General features: G+C 34.3%; 1 protein-coding gene across 6 annotated transcripts in view; it reads right to left on the reverse strand.

Annotated features, from left to right (window-relative positions):
• Positions 1-17,402, reverse strand: part of LOC136042247 (syndetin-like) — a 146,725-nt gene that overhangs the window by 108,409 nt on the left and 20,914 nt on the right. For all 6 annotated transcript variants that reach the window (XM_065727189.1, XM_065727191.1, XM_065727186.1 and 3 more), the window contains exons 2-3: positions 16,871-17,013; positions 6,719-6,910 (exon numbers count right to left, since the gene is read on the reverse strand). In XM_065727189.1, the coding sequence (XP_065583261.1) occupies positions 6,719-6,910; positions 16,871-16,927 (249 nt within the window). In that variant the 5' untranslated portion in view covers positions 16,928-17,013. The remainder of the gene's footprint in view (positions 1-6,718; positions 6,911-16,870; positions 17,014-17,402) is intronic.

Here is a 17,402-nt window from a genome sequence, read left to right on the forward strand (position 1 = left end):
TCTTTAAACGAGCAAAAATTGTATATTTACTTATGTATTTATTTTTTTCTCGAAAACGGCTCCGTATTTTTGGGAGGAAATTGGCATCCTGAGATTTTCTGACCAAAAATAAATGATTTATGTAGGTCATGAGTTTGTTAAAATTCGCTGATGGCCTTAATTTTTAATAAAAATAAGTGACTTCATACTCATGAGCACATTTTAAGACCATACATCCGTCATAATTGCCTCAGCAGCGGTACCCAGTACAAACCTACTAAGAAGCCATATACTGCTCAACTGTTATTTAAAAGTCATTTGAACCGTTCAACGTTATATGTATTCCCTGTGGAGCCCTCCATTTGAAGAGAGGAAAGAGTAGCAAACAAAGGTGATTCATTTGGAGGTTGCTACTTAAAACAGAATGAATATATACAAACCTGCCGAATGCAAGTGCTGGGACCCGCGTCCCGGCACGCGACTCAACTTCGAATATTGTGAAAAAGTCGAAAAATCAACCGGCCATATATTTGGGAAAACCAACAACAGTCATGACGAAAGAAGAATCATGACTAACTAATGGCTGTTGGAGTGCCAGATCTGTCAAATAAGAAGCTGCGCAAGCTCTTCTTGTCTATGAGATGGAGAAATGCAGAATCTGTAAATTATACGTTTCCAGGGCAGAATGTCCACTTCTAGCTCTACTCTAATTACAGGGCCCAAAGGAACAAAATAAAACAATAATACACGGAACACACTTCGCTCTTTACTTAGGGAATGTCATTGCACTGCCTATAAAAAGTGAAAATATAGCAAAAATATTATAAAGCAATAAAAATACTAAGGCACAGAATCAGCAAAATTAGTATTACTACTACTAGTAGTAGTCTACCACTACTAATATAACAACTCACTTAAGTACCAAGCCAACACAGCTAAGCACGCTACTCTTCCATCCCAAACTATAAAAAGCCTCCCTTTTTACACCCTCCCAAGAAGTTTCCACTTCCTTTCAATCCTTATTTACGACACCCTTCCATCCCATTTGGGGACAACTAACTTTTCGTTTGGCCCTAAACAGTTGGCCAACAAGAACAATCTTTGGCAAGCTGTCATCCTTCATCGGCAGAACGCCATCTCGTCGTTTTTCTTTTTGTAGCTCTAGAAAGCAGGATTGTAAAACGTTTTTCCTAAAGCTTACTATTTGAAATACGGTCAGTCGGTCGGGTATCTAAAACAATTTGTAGGCAATTTCTCTGGAAAACATCTGGAAAACAGTAACTCCTATTCCGTTTTTCGGAGCACCCATGCTTCAGAATCATACTTGACCACTGTCACCACTATAGCTTCCATAATTATAATCTTGGTTCGTAGATTTATCTCCCTATTGTTCCAAACATCTTTCAACTGTGAAAAATAGAACACCATGGGCTATTCTTTTTTTACAGCTTCACTGCATTTACCGTCTTTACTAAGGATGAGAAACTAACGTACTAACGTACTTGTACTAACGTACTTGTTGTCCAACATTTACTAACGTACTCTTGATTTACTAACGTACTCTTGATCAGTCATCTTGTTGCCCAACATCACATCTTCACCTTAACTTATTAACCTAGTTTTAGCGACTTAGTCTTCTTGACATTAATTTTCAAAGATATTCTTGCACCCTGATCTCGCAAAGCCTCTAAAAGCTCATTCATTTTGCAGAATCTAAGGCTTAGGTAGATGGACTTAGCAGAGTCCATCTACCTTTTTTGCGGCAAGAGAAATACTCCGATGCCCTTGAAGTTCGACTTATGTGCAAGTTCATCTTTGTAGTGTGAATTAAATAAAAAAACAAACTAGTTTTTTAACTGAAAGTAAGGAGCGACATTAAAACTTAAAACGAACAGAAATTACTCCGTAAATGAAATGGGTTGTCCCCTCCGCAATCCCTCGCTCTTTACGCTAAAGTTTATAATTGTTTTAAAAAGTAGAACTGTGGCAAAGAGTCAAACATTAGCGTAAAGAGCGAGGGATTGCGGAGGGGACAACCCATTTCATATACGGAGTAATATCTGTTCTTTTTAAGTTTTAATGTCGCTCCTTACTTTCAGTTAAAAAAACTACTTTTTTTTAAAGTTCGGAACGTTTTTGAATTAATGAATGTTTCATTTTGGCTCTCCGCACATAAATTATTAAAATGAAATTTGCATATTAATTCTTTTTTTGGCTAAATGGCTTTCTCTTAGTTTTGATCAGACGATTTTGAGAAATAAGGGGTGGGGAAGGAGGCCTAGTTACCCTCCAGTTTTTCGGTTACTTAAAAAGGCAACTAGAACTTTTAATTATTAACGAACGTTTTTATTAGTAAAAAATATACGTAACTTAAGAATTAACTTACGTAACAAACTTTTATATTCTTATATTTCTATTATGTATATGAGGGGGTTTGTCCCCTCGTTAATACCTCGCTCTTTACGCTAAATCTTAAGTTTTGTCCCAATTCTTTAAGAATGACCCCTGAATCAGAGAGGCCGTAGAATAAATAGTTGAAATTACTAAAAATACTTTAGCATAAAGAGCGAGGTATTTATCTCCTCCTAAATACCTCGCTCTTTATACTAAAGTATTTTTAGAACCCCTCATATGCGTAATAATCTCTGTTCGTTTTAAGTTTTAATGCTACTCCTTACTTTCAATTGAAAAAACTTTTTCACGTTTATTTTTTCATTGTTTTTTTATAGTAATGCTAGAAAAACCCACGCCCTTTTCATTGAATTTCTCTTCCCCCATGACATATTCCTCCAAGGGAGGATCCTCCCACATAGCCCCCTCCCTTCAACCCCACCCTCAAACCAAAAAAAAACTGAAAACATTTGTACACTTCCCAATAACCATTACTGTATGTAAACACTGGTCAAAGTTTGTAACTTGCAGCCCCTCCCCCAGGAACTGTGGGGGAGTAAGTCATCCCCAAAGACATAGTTCTTATGGTTTTCGACTATGCGGAACAAAATGTTTATCTCAAAATTTTTATCCGTTGACTTTGGGAAAAAATGAGCGTGGGAGGGGGCCTAGGTGCCCTCCAATTTTTTGGTCACTTAAAGGTGCCCTCCAATTTTTTGGTCACTTAAAAAGGGCACTAGAACTTTTCATTTCCGTTAGAATGAGCCCTCTTGCAACATTCTAAGACCACTTGGTCGATACAATGACCCCTGGAAAAAAAAACAAAACAAAAACAAAAAACAAACAAATAAACACGCACCCGTGATCTGTCTTCTGGCAAAAAATACGAAACTCCACATTTTTTTTAGATAGGAGCTTGAAATTTTTGCTATAGGGTTCTCTGATACGCTGAATGCGATGGTGTGATTTTCGTTAAGATTCTATGACTTTTAGGGGATGTTTCCCCCTATTTTCCAAAATAATGCAAAATTTCTCAGGCTCGTAACGTTTGATGACAAAGACTAAATTTGATAAAACTTACTTATTTAAAATCAGCATGAAAATCTGATTCTGTTGATGTATCTTTTAGCATCAAGATCCCATTTTTTAGAGCCTCGTTCACTATTCAGCCTGGTCACTCCTTACTACAGTTCGTTACCACGAACTGTTTGCAAAAGGCAGGAAGTAAATCGTAATTTAGTGTTATTTATGAGGTGTGAACTGTTCTTTGGTTGAACTTCACCTCGATCATCATTGCAAATTCATCAAAATACAATGTTAAGTCACTTGTATCATAGCACTTTTTTGAAAGCTATTGATGTTATTTTGACACAGCAGCAAATTTAATCTTGCACTTTTCTGTTATTTGGATATAAAACCCGGGAAGATTATTTTCTCTAGTTCATATAACTTAAAATTTCCTTTCTCAAAATTTTTGTTTCATTCGTATTTATTTATGTTCCTTAATATACTCAAACTTAATGTGCTTATAACAGTACATTCGTCGAACAAGCAGCTATCCACTTTCTTGGAATGTACCCAGAAAACTACTCATTTAATGTAAAATTCGGAAGAAATTTCTAAGAAAGGGGATGGACAAATTCATGTAGAGGAAGAAAAAGAAATTATCTTGTACGACTAAGAGTGTGCTCACCATTTCTTTTTTTTATTTTATTTTTTTTGCTGCTACGGTATGGTAGATGACTTAAGTCAACTAAAGTGGTCAATTATAGTTCATACCTAGCTACTTGGACTGCTAATATTTCATGAAAAAACATTTGGAGCAATTGGAAAGAAAACTTTATCCAAATATTTTATAGTCAGTTATAGTTCAGTTGTAGGTCTGAAGCGATCAAAATTAATACATGCAAACTTAATAGCACTACGAAAAGATTGAGATTTATCATACAACTCATTATTTAGACATTCACTTAAGTAGAGAGCCGTACTAAATAAATATTCAAGGACAATATGTTTAATGAACACAGGATAACTTATAATTATTGATGAACATGGAGATGAGCCACATACGTGCAAATTTTTCGACTTCGCTCTTCTTGAGCGAAAATCACTAATCTTTGGCATTGGTTTTCACTCGCAAGAGATGTTTGAAGTTGACAACCCTGTTCTAGTATACTCTGTCCTTGAAGAGGTGTTTCAAGTCGAATAAATGTTTCAGAAGCATAAACATCAATAACAAGAAGAACAATAGGGATATCTTTTCGCAAGACAGTGGAAATTCTATATTTAAATGAATATTTCGATCCTATGTCCAAGGGCCGTCCTCAGCAAAACATTAATATATAAAAGAAAGAGACTTACAATAAAATACGGCCTTTAAAACTAAAACGATTTTTTTAAATCAGTCCCAGCATCCTTACTTCAGCGAATCAGGACTTTCTATTTGCACAAAACCGGAAAAAGAAATATATTTGAACAAGATATTCCTTCAAATATAGAGTTCCATTGTCTTGCGAAAATAATCTCCTATTGTTCTTCTTGTTGTTTAGTTTTATGATGGAAAAGCAATGTGGTCTTCGTCATTATTTACGTTTCAGAAGCATTAGTCTTCAAATTTCTTTGTATAATTGCTTTGGTTTTTGCCCCTCCTTATGCACAGCAGCCAAGTTTGTTTTGCATTTCTTTCCTGTGTTTCAAAATCTTTGACCAAGATCTGTTATGATTACTATTTACATAATATATTGAAACATTTGTTTCTAGTCTCAGTTGAAACCTTGGCCTTCTAATACATAGAGAATTGTTATAACTTAATTATACACCGCCTATTGACGCTATAAATTCAACCGTGCGACAGTTTCAAACAGTTCGTCGTAACAAACTGTAAGTAAGGAGCGACCCTTTTCAAAGTAACCGAAACTCTAAAAACGGAATTTTGGTACCAAATTCTATGGGAAGGGAAGTTTTCAGGGGATGAACTAGTCAGAAGACATTATACACAGGGGAAATTTGCACCTCGCTCTTTACGCTGAAGTTCAAATTTTGTCCTAGTTCTTTAAGAAAGACTCCTGGTACACAAGGGTCGTTTAATTGGAACAATAAGAAGATTTTCAAAAACTAATAAAAAAAATTTCGCGTAAAGAGCGAGGTATTGAGGAAGAGGCAAACCTCTTCACATACGTAATAGCTTCTATTCGTTTTAAGTTTTGATGTTGCTCCTTACTTTTTAATTGAAAAAACTTGTTTTTTTTACTTAATCAGTATAAACTGATTGTGAGAAATTCCAGTAGCAGAAAATTTGGTTGATGAAGATGTTTTCTTCACTAGATCACAAAACAAATCATGTTTATATCACTGAACTGTACCAGCTTATAACACTTGATTTCTACAATAAACAGAAACCAAAATCAATACCTTTATACCTCGGTTGTCGCCACACAAACCAAAAATGTTTAGGATGGATTAGATAGTTGTTTAGCTAATACCTGTCCTCGAAAGAATAAACACCAGTCTACAAATGAAATATTTGTCGATGAACAATTTTCTGATTTGATTTTCAACATAAATAACTGTATCTAAGTAAGTTGCTATCAGGCTAGAGTCTCAGGTTTGGCAAGCTGAGAAAGCTGCCTTGCCGTCCCGGTGGCTATATGTGGAGGTCAAGGAAAACTGGGTGAAGAATTTTGTCTTAAAAATGGGATTAAGTCCAGAAGATTTAGAACAGGTCTGAAAGGGGGAATTTTATCCCTTTTGGAGAGTGAAAGAAATATTTAGGGAGGGCTAGATTGAGAGATGGTCCTTAAAGTTGCCCTATATGTAGAGAGATGGACGAGTTTTTGTATCATTTTTAGGGGAATAAACGAAACTGAGGGATTTGCGGGTGTAAATTTTTGGTAGGGAGATTGTACAAAAGTACATTTTTAAAACTACTCATGTCCGACACACTAACCTTGTTTTATTAACAGCAAGAAACAGTTTGGAAATAAAAAACAAACTGCTGAATTTCAGATAGTTTCAAATCTGATCCATATAAATTTAAACCTTGAATGGGAATCTGAATTGAACCAATTTAACTTGAGCTTGTTTCGAAATTGTTGTAATTTTACAGAGAAAGATGGCACAGGCAGTAGCATTGACACTTCTTAATGCCTATTAAACACTTGTTTGAGCTTAAACATTTTTTCTCTAGTCAATGTCCCAAACTCTGTGGAGTATGCATTACTTACGTGATTACTCCTATATATTAAGAACCAGCTGATTCCCATCCAAAGTCAGCAGCCCTACCCCGAGGGTACCCTGTGTACGTACCTCGAGGGTACACCGGCAGCCCTAGTGTATAAGCCAAATTTACCTTCAGCTCATGTAAGGAAGCATTAAATGATTCATCATAAAAACGCTCATCAATTGACAGAAGAACATCATCGTTTGTCACTGAATAAGACGAGATCGAATTCCTCTTTGCATTCTCAGTCCGAAAAATCACATTGTCACTCAGCAGTTTCGACAGCTCTGAAGGGACTCTTTCCTCACTTCTTTGGGCATTCTAAGTTAGGAAATAAAAAGTGGGTTAATGATACAATTAAGAACAGTCAAATTTTATTTTAAACTAGAGCAAACTGGTTCAGCTTTTCCAGAGGTTTAAGCTTTAAGTTTTAAAATTAAAAATAATTAGTTTTAAAAGGATTAAGTTTTAGAATCAACAATTAAGTTTGATTTTAAACCAGAGCAAATTTACTTGGGTTTTTCCAGAGGTGATTTAGCAAACGAAATCAGCATTGCATGACAATTGCAATAACAATATGCTGCAATAAGCTATAGTAATCTACAATAAGCTGCAATAACAACGATCAATAGAATCCATAGATAAATAGAATTTAGTGAAAGAGATCAGCATTGCATGACAATTGCAATAACAATATGCTGCAATAAGCTATAGTAATCTACAATAAGCTGCAATAACAACGATCAATAGAATCCATAGATAAATAGAATTTAGTGAAAGAGATCAGCATTGCATGACAATTGCAATAACAATATGCTGCAATAAGCTATAGTAATCTACAATAAGCTGCAATAACAACGATCAATAGAATCCATAGATAAATAGAATTTAGTAAACGAGATCAGCATTGCATGACAATTGCAATAACAATATGCTGCAATAAGCTATAGTAATCTACAATAAGCTGCAATAACAACGATCAATAGAATCCATAGATAAACACAATTTAGTAAACGAGATCAGCATTGCATGACAATTGCAATAACAATATGCTGCAATAAGCTATAGTAATCTACAAAAAGCTGCAATAACAACGATCAATAGAATCCATAGATAATTAGAATTTAGTAAACGAGATCAGCATTGCATGACAATTGCAATAACAATATGCTGCAATAAGCTATAGTAATCTACAATAAGCTGCAATAACAACGATCAATAGAATCCATAGATAAGTAGAATTTAGTAAACGAGATCAGCATTTCGTGACAATTGCAATAACAATATTCTGCAATAGGCTGCAATAACAACGATCAATAGAATCCTAGGAATTTACAACTGCTACTGCTACTACTAAAACCTCACTGCAGCACCAAGCCACCTGAGGCTAACACAGCTACTCAGGATCGTCCTCCATTTCAATCTTTCCAGTGCCTCCCTCTTTACACCCCCCCAAGAGTTCCAACTTCCCTTAAATCTTTTCTTAAAACCTCCTCCAACCCCATTTGGGAACGACCTGCTTTTCATTTGGCCCTAGATGGTTGTCTGACAAGGACAATCTTTAGCAATTTTTTCATGCTTCGTCTGAAGAACGTGCCCTAGCCATCTCAATCTTTATCTCATTATAGCTCTAGAAAGTAGGATTGAATTATATTTTTGGTACAGCTTACTGTTCGAAACACCATCAGTCAGACGGGTACCCTAAAACAATCCCTATACAATTTATCAGGAAGAAATCTAACATATTCTGTTACATTTTTTGGAACATCAACGCACTTGCGTCACACCGCTTTAGCCTAATTTTTTAGCTATTTATAAAATTTTCACCAAAACAGTTTTGTAACAATACAATTTATTGTGAATAATGGTATCGTCTTGAGTATCTCAGTGCAATTGCATAACTCATTTATACATAAAAGTGGAAATGGAGCAACACATAAAAGAGTAAAAATATAAAACAACACAGAACTGAAAGCAAACAAAACAAAAGCAAACCAAAGCTTCAGAGAGGGTTATGCTCCAAAATAAAATAAGAAATAGCTTAGTTAAATTTTTTTCTTACATTCACCAAATACAGGTTTCGGGAGAGGTTTTAGTGGTTTACGACCATTAATAGTTTGTCATCACAAGGAAGATACGAGTCGAAAAAAAACCGCAAGCTGATAAGCTGAAATGATACACGTAAGTAATTTCCGATGCTATTGTTAAACCAGACAGGGATATTCGATGTTCAGTTCTACTGATGAAAACAATCCATCCACAAAAGCAAACTGAAAAATATTTGCAGAACCAAAAATGCAAGTAGAGGGAGTAGAAAAAAGGATAGATAATACGGATGCTTTAAAGAAAGAGGCGGAAAGGAAATCACCTTGTCAGACCCTCGATGCAAAAGAATCTTGCCTTTAAAAGCCACCTAATCTGTTTTTATTGCCAAAAAATTAGAATTCCAATATATACAAAAAAAACCATTGTAATACCAAAACCATGAGCAAAAGGATAAAAAGCAACTAGAGAATGGGCGATGGTGTTTGATGGATGCAAGTGTAACTCAAATCCCTTTTTAGTAGCTTAAAGACACTTAGTTCAAATCTAATGAGCGAGTTGGTAAGCCAGCTGCCGTGTTGATAAGCGGTAAGCTGTTGGTAAGCCATTCTAGCTGAAAACTCAAACTACGTTTCACCGAAGTGGACAGGAGGAGTGGACAAGTGGACCAGTCAATTACCTGACAGGAGGAAAGATACTCAAGAATTGTACATATCTTGCAGGAAACCGTAATAGGCCTCTACATAGCACTTACTCGGAATCTATCCTTTTTTCGAGAGCAATGTAAATGTGCTGCACAGCAAGCTTTCAGATACAATCGAGATATAGTATCACATTGAAAACAGCAGTTGTAAATGTTATGCGACAGCTGGACATCCAAGAGTTAGGTGTCTATTCCATACACCATCCCAATCAGTAGAACTAGACTTGAGCTTCTTTATACATGTTGCCACCAGTTACAAATTAACTTTGAGAACCCGGTGCTCACGTAGTAAAAAATAATGAGCGCATTTAATAAGCGAAAAATCTGGCATGAACTTGATGGTTTACAATAGCAAAAATCTAATCATACTTATTGTATTTCTGCCAATCAGCAGGACTGATTAATAAAAATTACTTTATGATTTATCTAATTATGTGCAAATTGATTTGCACATAATTCTGAGCGGTGTTTTATGACAAAGGCAATAGGATGTAGGCGAGCTATTGGATACATTTCGCTTTTATTCTGAGAAAACCTCTAGACAAAAAAAAAGTTAGATGGCTACTTGTAAGAAACTACAGTGCAAGTCTGTAGTTCCATTTGACTGTTCTAGGAAACACTATTAAAGCTTTTTTCAAGAGCTTATACCGAACAAGCAGTCGATATTAGTTTAGAAAAATAGCCGTTTTTGAAATTTGTTGACGAATTGTGGAACTGAAATTGTGCTAGGGAGTTTCTGGTATATTAACTGTATAGCACCTTCAGCCCTGCGCAGGACTATCTTCAATAAAATCAGAAAATAATAACTTTTATATGTAAACACTTTCAGCCACAAGTTTTTCTTTCCTTTTGGGGGGGGGGATTTTTGGCATATAGGTTAAACCTACAACTAAATATTGTTTTTCAAATTAGGTTACATTCTCAAAACGTTGTTTTCTGAGTATAGCAACGGAGAGAGGGAGTTCTAAAATTGAGTTATCAATGTCTGATTTTGTAGACTATAAGCACTTTTAATATTCTAATTTTATTTCTGGCTTCAGCTGAAACACAACACCACTAAGTTGTTGTTAACAAAAAAAGAAACACACACTTAAGCAAAATTTTATGTGCAGGCTTCTGCATATTAAAATTAAGACATTACTTAGAACCGGGCATTTTATCATGTTCCTTTCCAGAAATATATAAAATTAATAATGTTTACTCATAATTTATTACAATTAACAAATTTAGATCCTCCAAAGTAGCTGAAAGGAACAATGTTTTGACAAGCCTGTTGGATTTGCTGCAGCCAGACATTTTATAACTTAAGTATTATAGAAATGAGGTTGCAACAGAAATTGAGGTTTTTGATGTTGCAACACAAATGAGACAGGCTAAATAAATAAAAAACAGATCAGGATACCTCCTTTGCTACACGTGTTGATTGGGACATGTTAAAATGTAAATGACAACCAGTTTAGTTGGATGAATATGTTGGTGACTAATTAATCATACTAAGCGATGCAAGATGAATAATTTTGCATGAAATACAATATGAATGAAAAGGCAGTAAATAAGCTATAACTAACACCGATAAATAAAAGGTTTTTGAAAACAAACTATTAAAAACACTGAATTATGAGTAAAAAAAAATTAATAAACAGGAAAAAAACAATTCCAGAACGAAATGGTAACCATTTTTTTTCCCATGCCTCTTTGAATGGAAGGATTGGTTTTAGACAGATCGGAGCGGCTCATTCAATTGGAATTGAAATTTCTATTGCCCTTTTCAACATTTGAAAAGTAGTGGGCAACAAATCTAACTTGCATGTGTTTTATCTACCCCAACTCTCTCTGAACTCCCAAACCTTCAATAAAAATTTTGGGACGGACACTTCAAAAATGAAGGATCCAATAAATGTATTTCAGGGGATGACAAGACCTCCAACGTCCATGGAGTAAGGGCAGTAAATTATTGAATTTGCCAATTATTTATATAAAGATTTCATAATGGAAAAAGAGGACGTATTGCATCCTTTGTTTATTTTTTTAGCTGAAAATTTTCAGAGGTTGCTCTCTGGGACAAAACAAAATCATTCATTTTCAAAGGAATAGAGGATGGAGGACAGAAGGGGTGATAAACATTTTTCATCCTGATTCAGCTGTATTTTGAATAGCCTGTTACGGATTATTTTCTATGCAAATACTACCGATGTTTTCCGATTCCAAGAGCATACTCTGGAAACATAATACGTACCTGAGTAAATCAAAAGATACTATGTGTACTTGATTTTCAAATTATTTATAGATTCATCCGGTTCAGAGGCATCGCTATAGCGTTGCCCATAGGAAAGGCCATACATCTCCAATGTTATATTTTTTCCAGTATCTTTGAACAGATCACAAATCTTATCCTTTCTCGTTAGTTGTATTTTGGGGGAGGTCTTATTGATCCTTTGGTAGGCCAAGAAACCCAGATATTTTATGCACCCTATTTTTCTAATTGTTAACAATATCTTAAGAGTGGATTAAGGCTCGCATTGAAATTTTGAGGGAATATTGGAGGTTCAAATGGATTTATATTTTGGCTTGGAGGGGGAGAAGAGGTACATTTAAAAACAGTATGTGCCTCCAGATTCTTGACATAGCTTGTGTTCAACATCTTAGGAATAACTTGAGGGACGTGTTTGAAACTTCCAGGTATTACAGGAAAAAAAGGAAGGAGAGATTGCGCAAGAAAAATACAAATTTGGTTTTAGGGGGAAAAAGATAAGAAATTTTAGCTCCAGTCCAAACATAAGGAAAGCTTTTGTACTATCATCTCTGATGATATTCACAAGGTTATGCACAATTAGGTAACAAGAAAGATTGTAATGCACTATTTACTGCCAGGTTGTCGAAACAGCATACCTGCAATAGGGTAATAGTCTACTAGGTAGAGACGCATGATTATCCAATCTAGTTCTTATACTTGAGGCAATTTTTTAGTTTTTTGCTTCCACTATCTGAATAGTATTTTATACATTTACACGTTTAAAAAAGTTGAAGAGAAATGAAGAAATAAATTAAAAGGAATGCGTGTGTCGAATCTACCAGGATCCGCCCACAAGTCCCCCAAAAATATTTCGACACGTGTTGAATTGGGTTCAGACTTACGTCGAAAATATGTAACTTTTTTGTTCGGTCGAATTTGTGGGTGGAAACACTCCAATTTAAGAAAATCGGAGTTTTGTACCCTTTTCTGATAAAACTTAAAACTTCTAATCAAATATTTAGATCCGTTGATATTTTTCTACAAACTGAAACCCTTTTCAAACCAAAAGTCTTTAAATTAAGTCTTCTGGAGCAGAAAATGGTCTTTTATAAAAACTGTCCAACCACTGGTACCTTTACCCCTATCTTAGGAATTTTCTATAATATTGAATTTAAATCACTAGGGACTGTTCAAGAGGCAAGTGGACAATAAATTATCGTGTAGAGAAAAAGGTATGGCTATACCAAAAGACACAACGTTTATACTGGTTGCAAAAATACCATATTCACAATGTTTTCAGCTGGAAATTCAAGGAAATTTTGGGTGCGTTTGGGTTAAGTAGACTATAAATTTCGACTTGGGGAGCTGGTCAAGTACAATACGTTTCTAAAAGAAATGTTCAAGTATCAAATCTTGGTGGAAAAAATACTCAATTTGTCTTTTTTCTGCTAATCTGCCTTTAAAAGTTGAACTGCAAAGACATGTCAATAAAAATTGCAGATTCAAGGGAACCTCAATCAGGTAACATATCTAGCTGCATTGATACTTGACATTCTATCTTTATTTTATTTTCTTACAGGCAAAAAACAGAATTCTTTTTTAGTAAATGATCTCAAAATACATTTATTTAAACAAACACGCAGTAACTAAAAGAACAAAATAGCCTAAAAAAAATTCTGAAAATAAAATGGTTCATCAATATTTGTACATACTCAAATTTGTGACAGATTAGCTTAGCCCTGGCTTTTGGAGGTCAGGAGAGTTTCACCCCTATAGAAAGTCAAAAATTATGAAGATTTTAATAAATCACTTGACAGATATTCCCCCTCCCAATCCACCTGAATTCTAAAGCATAAATATAATTAATATTTGCTGCAAAATATTAATAGAAGGCCAAAGAATGTAAATAGAAGGCCAAAATTCTCCTTCTCAAAATTTTCCAGAAAAGAATTAATAAGTAAAACCCTCATCAACCAGCAAAAAATTAAAACAATGTCAATCAAAAGAAAAATAATTTAGAACAACTTTTCCCAAAAAAGAAGTTTTAAAAAAAAGAGAAAATATTAAACTGAAGACAAGCAGAAATAACGTAGCAATTATTACAACTACTAACAACTCACAGCAGCACCAAGCCACCTCAGGCCAATACAGCTAGGCACACTCCTCCTAGATCCAAATTAATTCAGAGTTGGCCGAAAAGAACAATTTTCGGCAATCTGTCATCCTTCATCCGCAGACGTGCCCTAGCCATCCCAACCTTTTTTTCATTATAGCACTAGAAAACAGGATTGAACAACATTTTCGTACAGCCAACTGTTTGAAGTACGATCAGTCATCCGGGTACCCAGAACAATCCGTAGGCAATTTCTTTAGAAAACAACTAGTAAATCTTCATCCGCTTTTCAGAGCACCCATGCTTCAGCACCATATTCGACCACTGTCATCACTATACCTTCCAACATTCTAATGTTGGTTTGCAGACTTATCTTCCTATTCTTCCAAGCATTTTTTAATTGTGAAAAAACACCCTGAGCCTTGGCTGTTCTACTTTTAACATTTTCACTGCTCCCACCTTCTTTAATAATAATGCTACCAATGTAATTGAAGCTGCCCATATAAACAATTTTTTCGTTACCCAACGAATCCTTTTCATTTTCAGTTATTCCTAGCCTTAGTGACTTAGTCTTCTTAATATTAATTTTCAAATCTATTTTAGCATTCTGAACTCGCAAAACCTCCAAAAGTTCATTCATTTGGCTCACACTTTCATCTAGGATGCTTAAATCATCAGCATAATCTAAGTAGGAGAGATTTTCCTGCCCATTTGATTCCATGGTCTCCCATTGCCTTTCCTGTGTTCCTTAAGACAAAGTCCATCAAATTGACCCATATAAAGGGGAAAGAACACAACCCTGCTTAACTCCTGACTTAATACAAAAACAGTCGCTAACCTCATTTCCTACCTTAGCTGCAGCAGCATTATTCTCGTGCATAGCACTAATAACTTTAATGTATTTATCTGGTATATCATATAACGATAATACCTTTGCTAAAGCTCTTCTATCAAGAGAATTGCTCACAATCCATAAAAATGAGGATCAAAGGCGTTTGACAACTAAGGCACTTCTTAATTATTAACTTAAGAGTAAAAATTTGGTGGACACATCCTCTACTTTTTTCTAAAACCGCTCTGTTCTTCTCTTCAAACTTTGTATACCACATCTCTCTGTCTAAAAAGTACCATATTACAACGTTATTTTGCTACCTATTCAGAGTAGACTAATGCCTCAATAGTTAAAATACTCACTCTTATCAGTTTTTTTATACAGTGGTTAAATTAAGGTTTTCCTAAAATTTTAGGTACATCACTTTTTTCCAAAATCATATTCATAATCTTCAATAGCTTATTTCCAACCTTGGAGCCACCATATTTAAAAAAGTTATTTACCACACTATCAGCACCTGGAGCCTTATTATTTTTTATTCCTTTTAGTACTGTAGCCAATTCTTCCTCAAGAAAAAAAATCTGGCTTCCCATCCAAGGTATCACAAACTTTTTCATTTTCCTCTGTATCTTTTCATGCAACTCTATCCTGGTTTAGCACATTTGCAAAATGTTCTGCCCATCTTTTCTTAACTCTTTCTTTACCAATAATTGTAGTCCCGTTCCTATCTTTAACTGGAACAAGTCTGGATTGACTACTTCCTTTCAATTCATTAACATGCCAGTACAATATGTTATTATTATGCGGTCTAGCTGCATCTTCCAGATTCTCAGTAATTTTATCCATGGCCTCTACTTTACACTTTACGCTTTACTGATAATACAACATATTTTTAAAACTTCCTCTCCCTATTCATGAATAAAAAATGACTGATACTTTGAAAAATGAATACAACTAAATATTAAACAATCAGCCTACTTTCAGTTTGCTCTTTTCAATTAACGCTGATTAGCCTACCCCAGTGAGTTTCTTTCTTCTTCTTTTTTCTGCTGTTGCTTTGAGGGATAAGAACTAAGCTGTTCAAAATACATGTTGTTTTCAATTAAATGCCAATGAAAATCCTGCTGTTTAGAGCTTTTGGAAAGGAGGGAAGGGAACAAATTGGCACCACTATTACTTGTGAACCTTGAGATATGACTTATTTCATGTTACAACAAATAAAAACACACTACTTGAAATAAAAATTAGTAAAGCACGATGATTTCCTGGCATTTAAAGGCTTAGGAGCATTAGCCTTATTCCTGGTTGTAAAACATCTTTCGATCAATATAACTGACAACTGCCCAACAGTAATAAAAAGCCCCATCCCCAAATAAACAGTCCAAACTCAACATAAATTCTAAACAGCATTTTCACAGCACAAACATAAGTTATATATTAAAATTAGTTATATATGCATATATGTATTAGTTATAAGTTATATATGTAAAATATCTTTGGATCAATATAACTGATAACTGCCCAACAGTAATAAAAAGCCCCACTCCCAAATAAACAGTCCAAACTCAACATAAATTCTAAACAACATTTTCACAGCACAAACATAAGTTATGTATTAAAATTACTTATATACGCATATATGTATTAATTATAAGTTATATATGTAAAATATCTTCCGATCAATATAACTGACAACTGCCCAACAGTAATAAAAAGCCCCACCTACAAATAAACGGTCCAAACTCAACATAAATTCTGAACAATATTTTCACAGCACAAACATAAGTTATATATTAAAATTAGTTATATATATGCATATATGTATTAGTTATAAGTTATATATGTAAAATATCTTTCGATCAATATAACTGACAACTGCCCAACAGTAATAAAAAGCCCCACCCCCAAATAAACAGTCCAAACTCAACATAAATTCTAAACAACATTTTCACAGCACAAACATAAGTTATGTATTAAAATTAGTTATATACGCATATATGTATTAGTTATAAGTTATATATGTAAAATATCTTTCGATCAATATAACTGACAACTGCCCAACAGTAATAAAAAGCCCCACCTCCAAATAAACGGTCCAAACTCAACATAAATTCTGAACAATATTTTCACAGCACAAACATAAGTTATATATTAAAATTAGTTATATATATGCATATATGTATTAGTTATAAGTTATATATGTAAAATATCTTTCGATCAATATAACTGACAACTGCCCAACAGTAATAAAAAGCCCCACCCCCAAATAAACAGTCCAAACTCAACATAAATTCTAAACAACATTTTCACAGCACAAACATAAGTTATATATTAAAATTATTTCAGAATTCACATACCAAAGATGAAGGGAATGATGGATGAAAAATATCTGAAAGCTTTTGCTTAAAATCCATCGTCGTGCAGCTGCAGAATTGTTAACTGCTGTTCAAAATTTCAAAAGTAGCTGAATCTCTCCACTCAAAGATTCGTCATTGGTATCCTTTAAAAACAAATTGTTGTTTATTGCCTATCAGCTTTTGATTAGTGAAATACTAATAAGGAGGGCAATTTTCTTTAGGGAAATGCAATACAAGTCTCCCGTGAAAGCCAGTAAAAGGTTAACATTTGATAGAATGTGCAAATATATCAGAAATAAAATATAACAATAAATATTAAATTAAATACCTAAATTTACAGGATATTCAAAACTTTTAAGATTTTGACTATTTACATAAACCAAAACAAATAATTTATAGAATGCAAAAGGCCACCTCAGGTAGAAAAGTTGGATACTTGATGAAGGGTGATTTTTGAAACAAAATATCATGTAATCTGCTGGAAAAAACAAGAGCCAAGAGCTCATATGCCACTTGTGACGAGGTCCGAACA

Source organism: Artemia franciscana, unplaced genomic scaffold (genome assembly GCF_032884065.1).
Source record: "Artemia franciscana unplaced genomic scaffold, ASM3288406v1 PGA_scaffold_89, whole genome shotgun sequence".
Lineage (NCBI taxonomy): Eukaryota > Metazoa > Arthropoda > Branchiopoda > Anostraca > Artemiidae > Artemia > Artemia franciscana.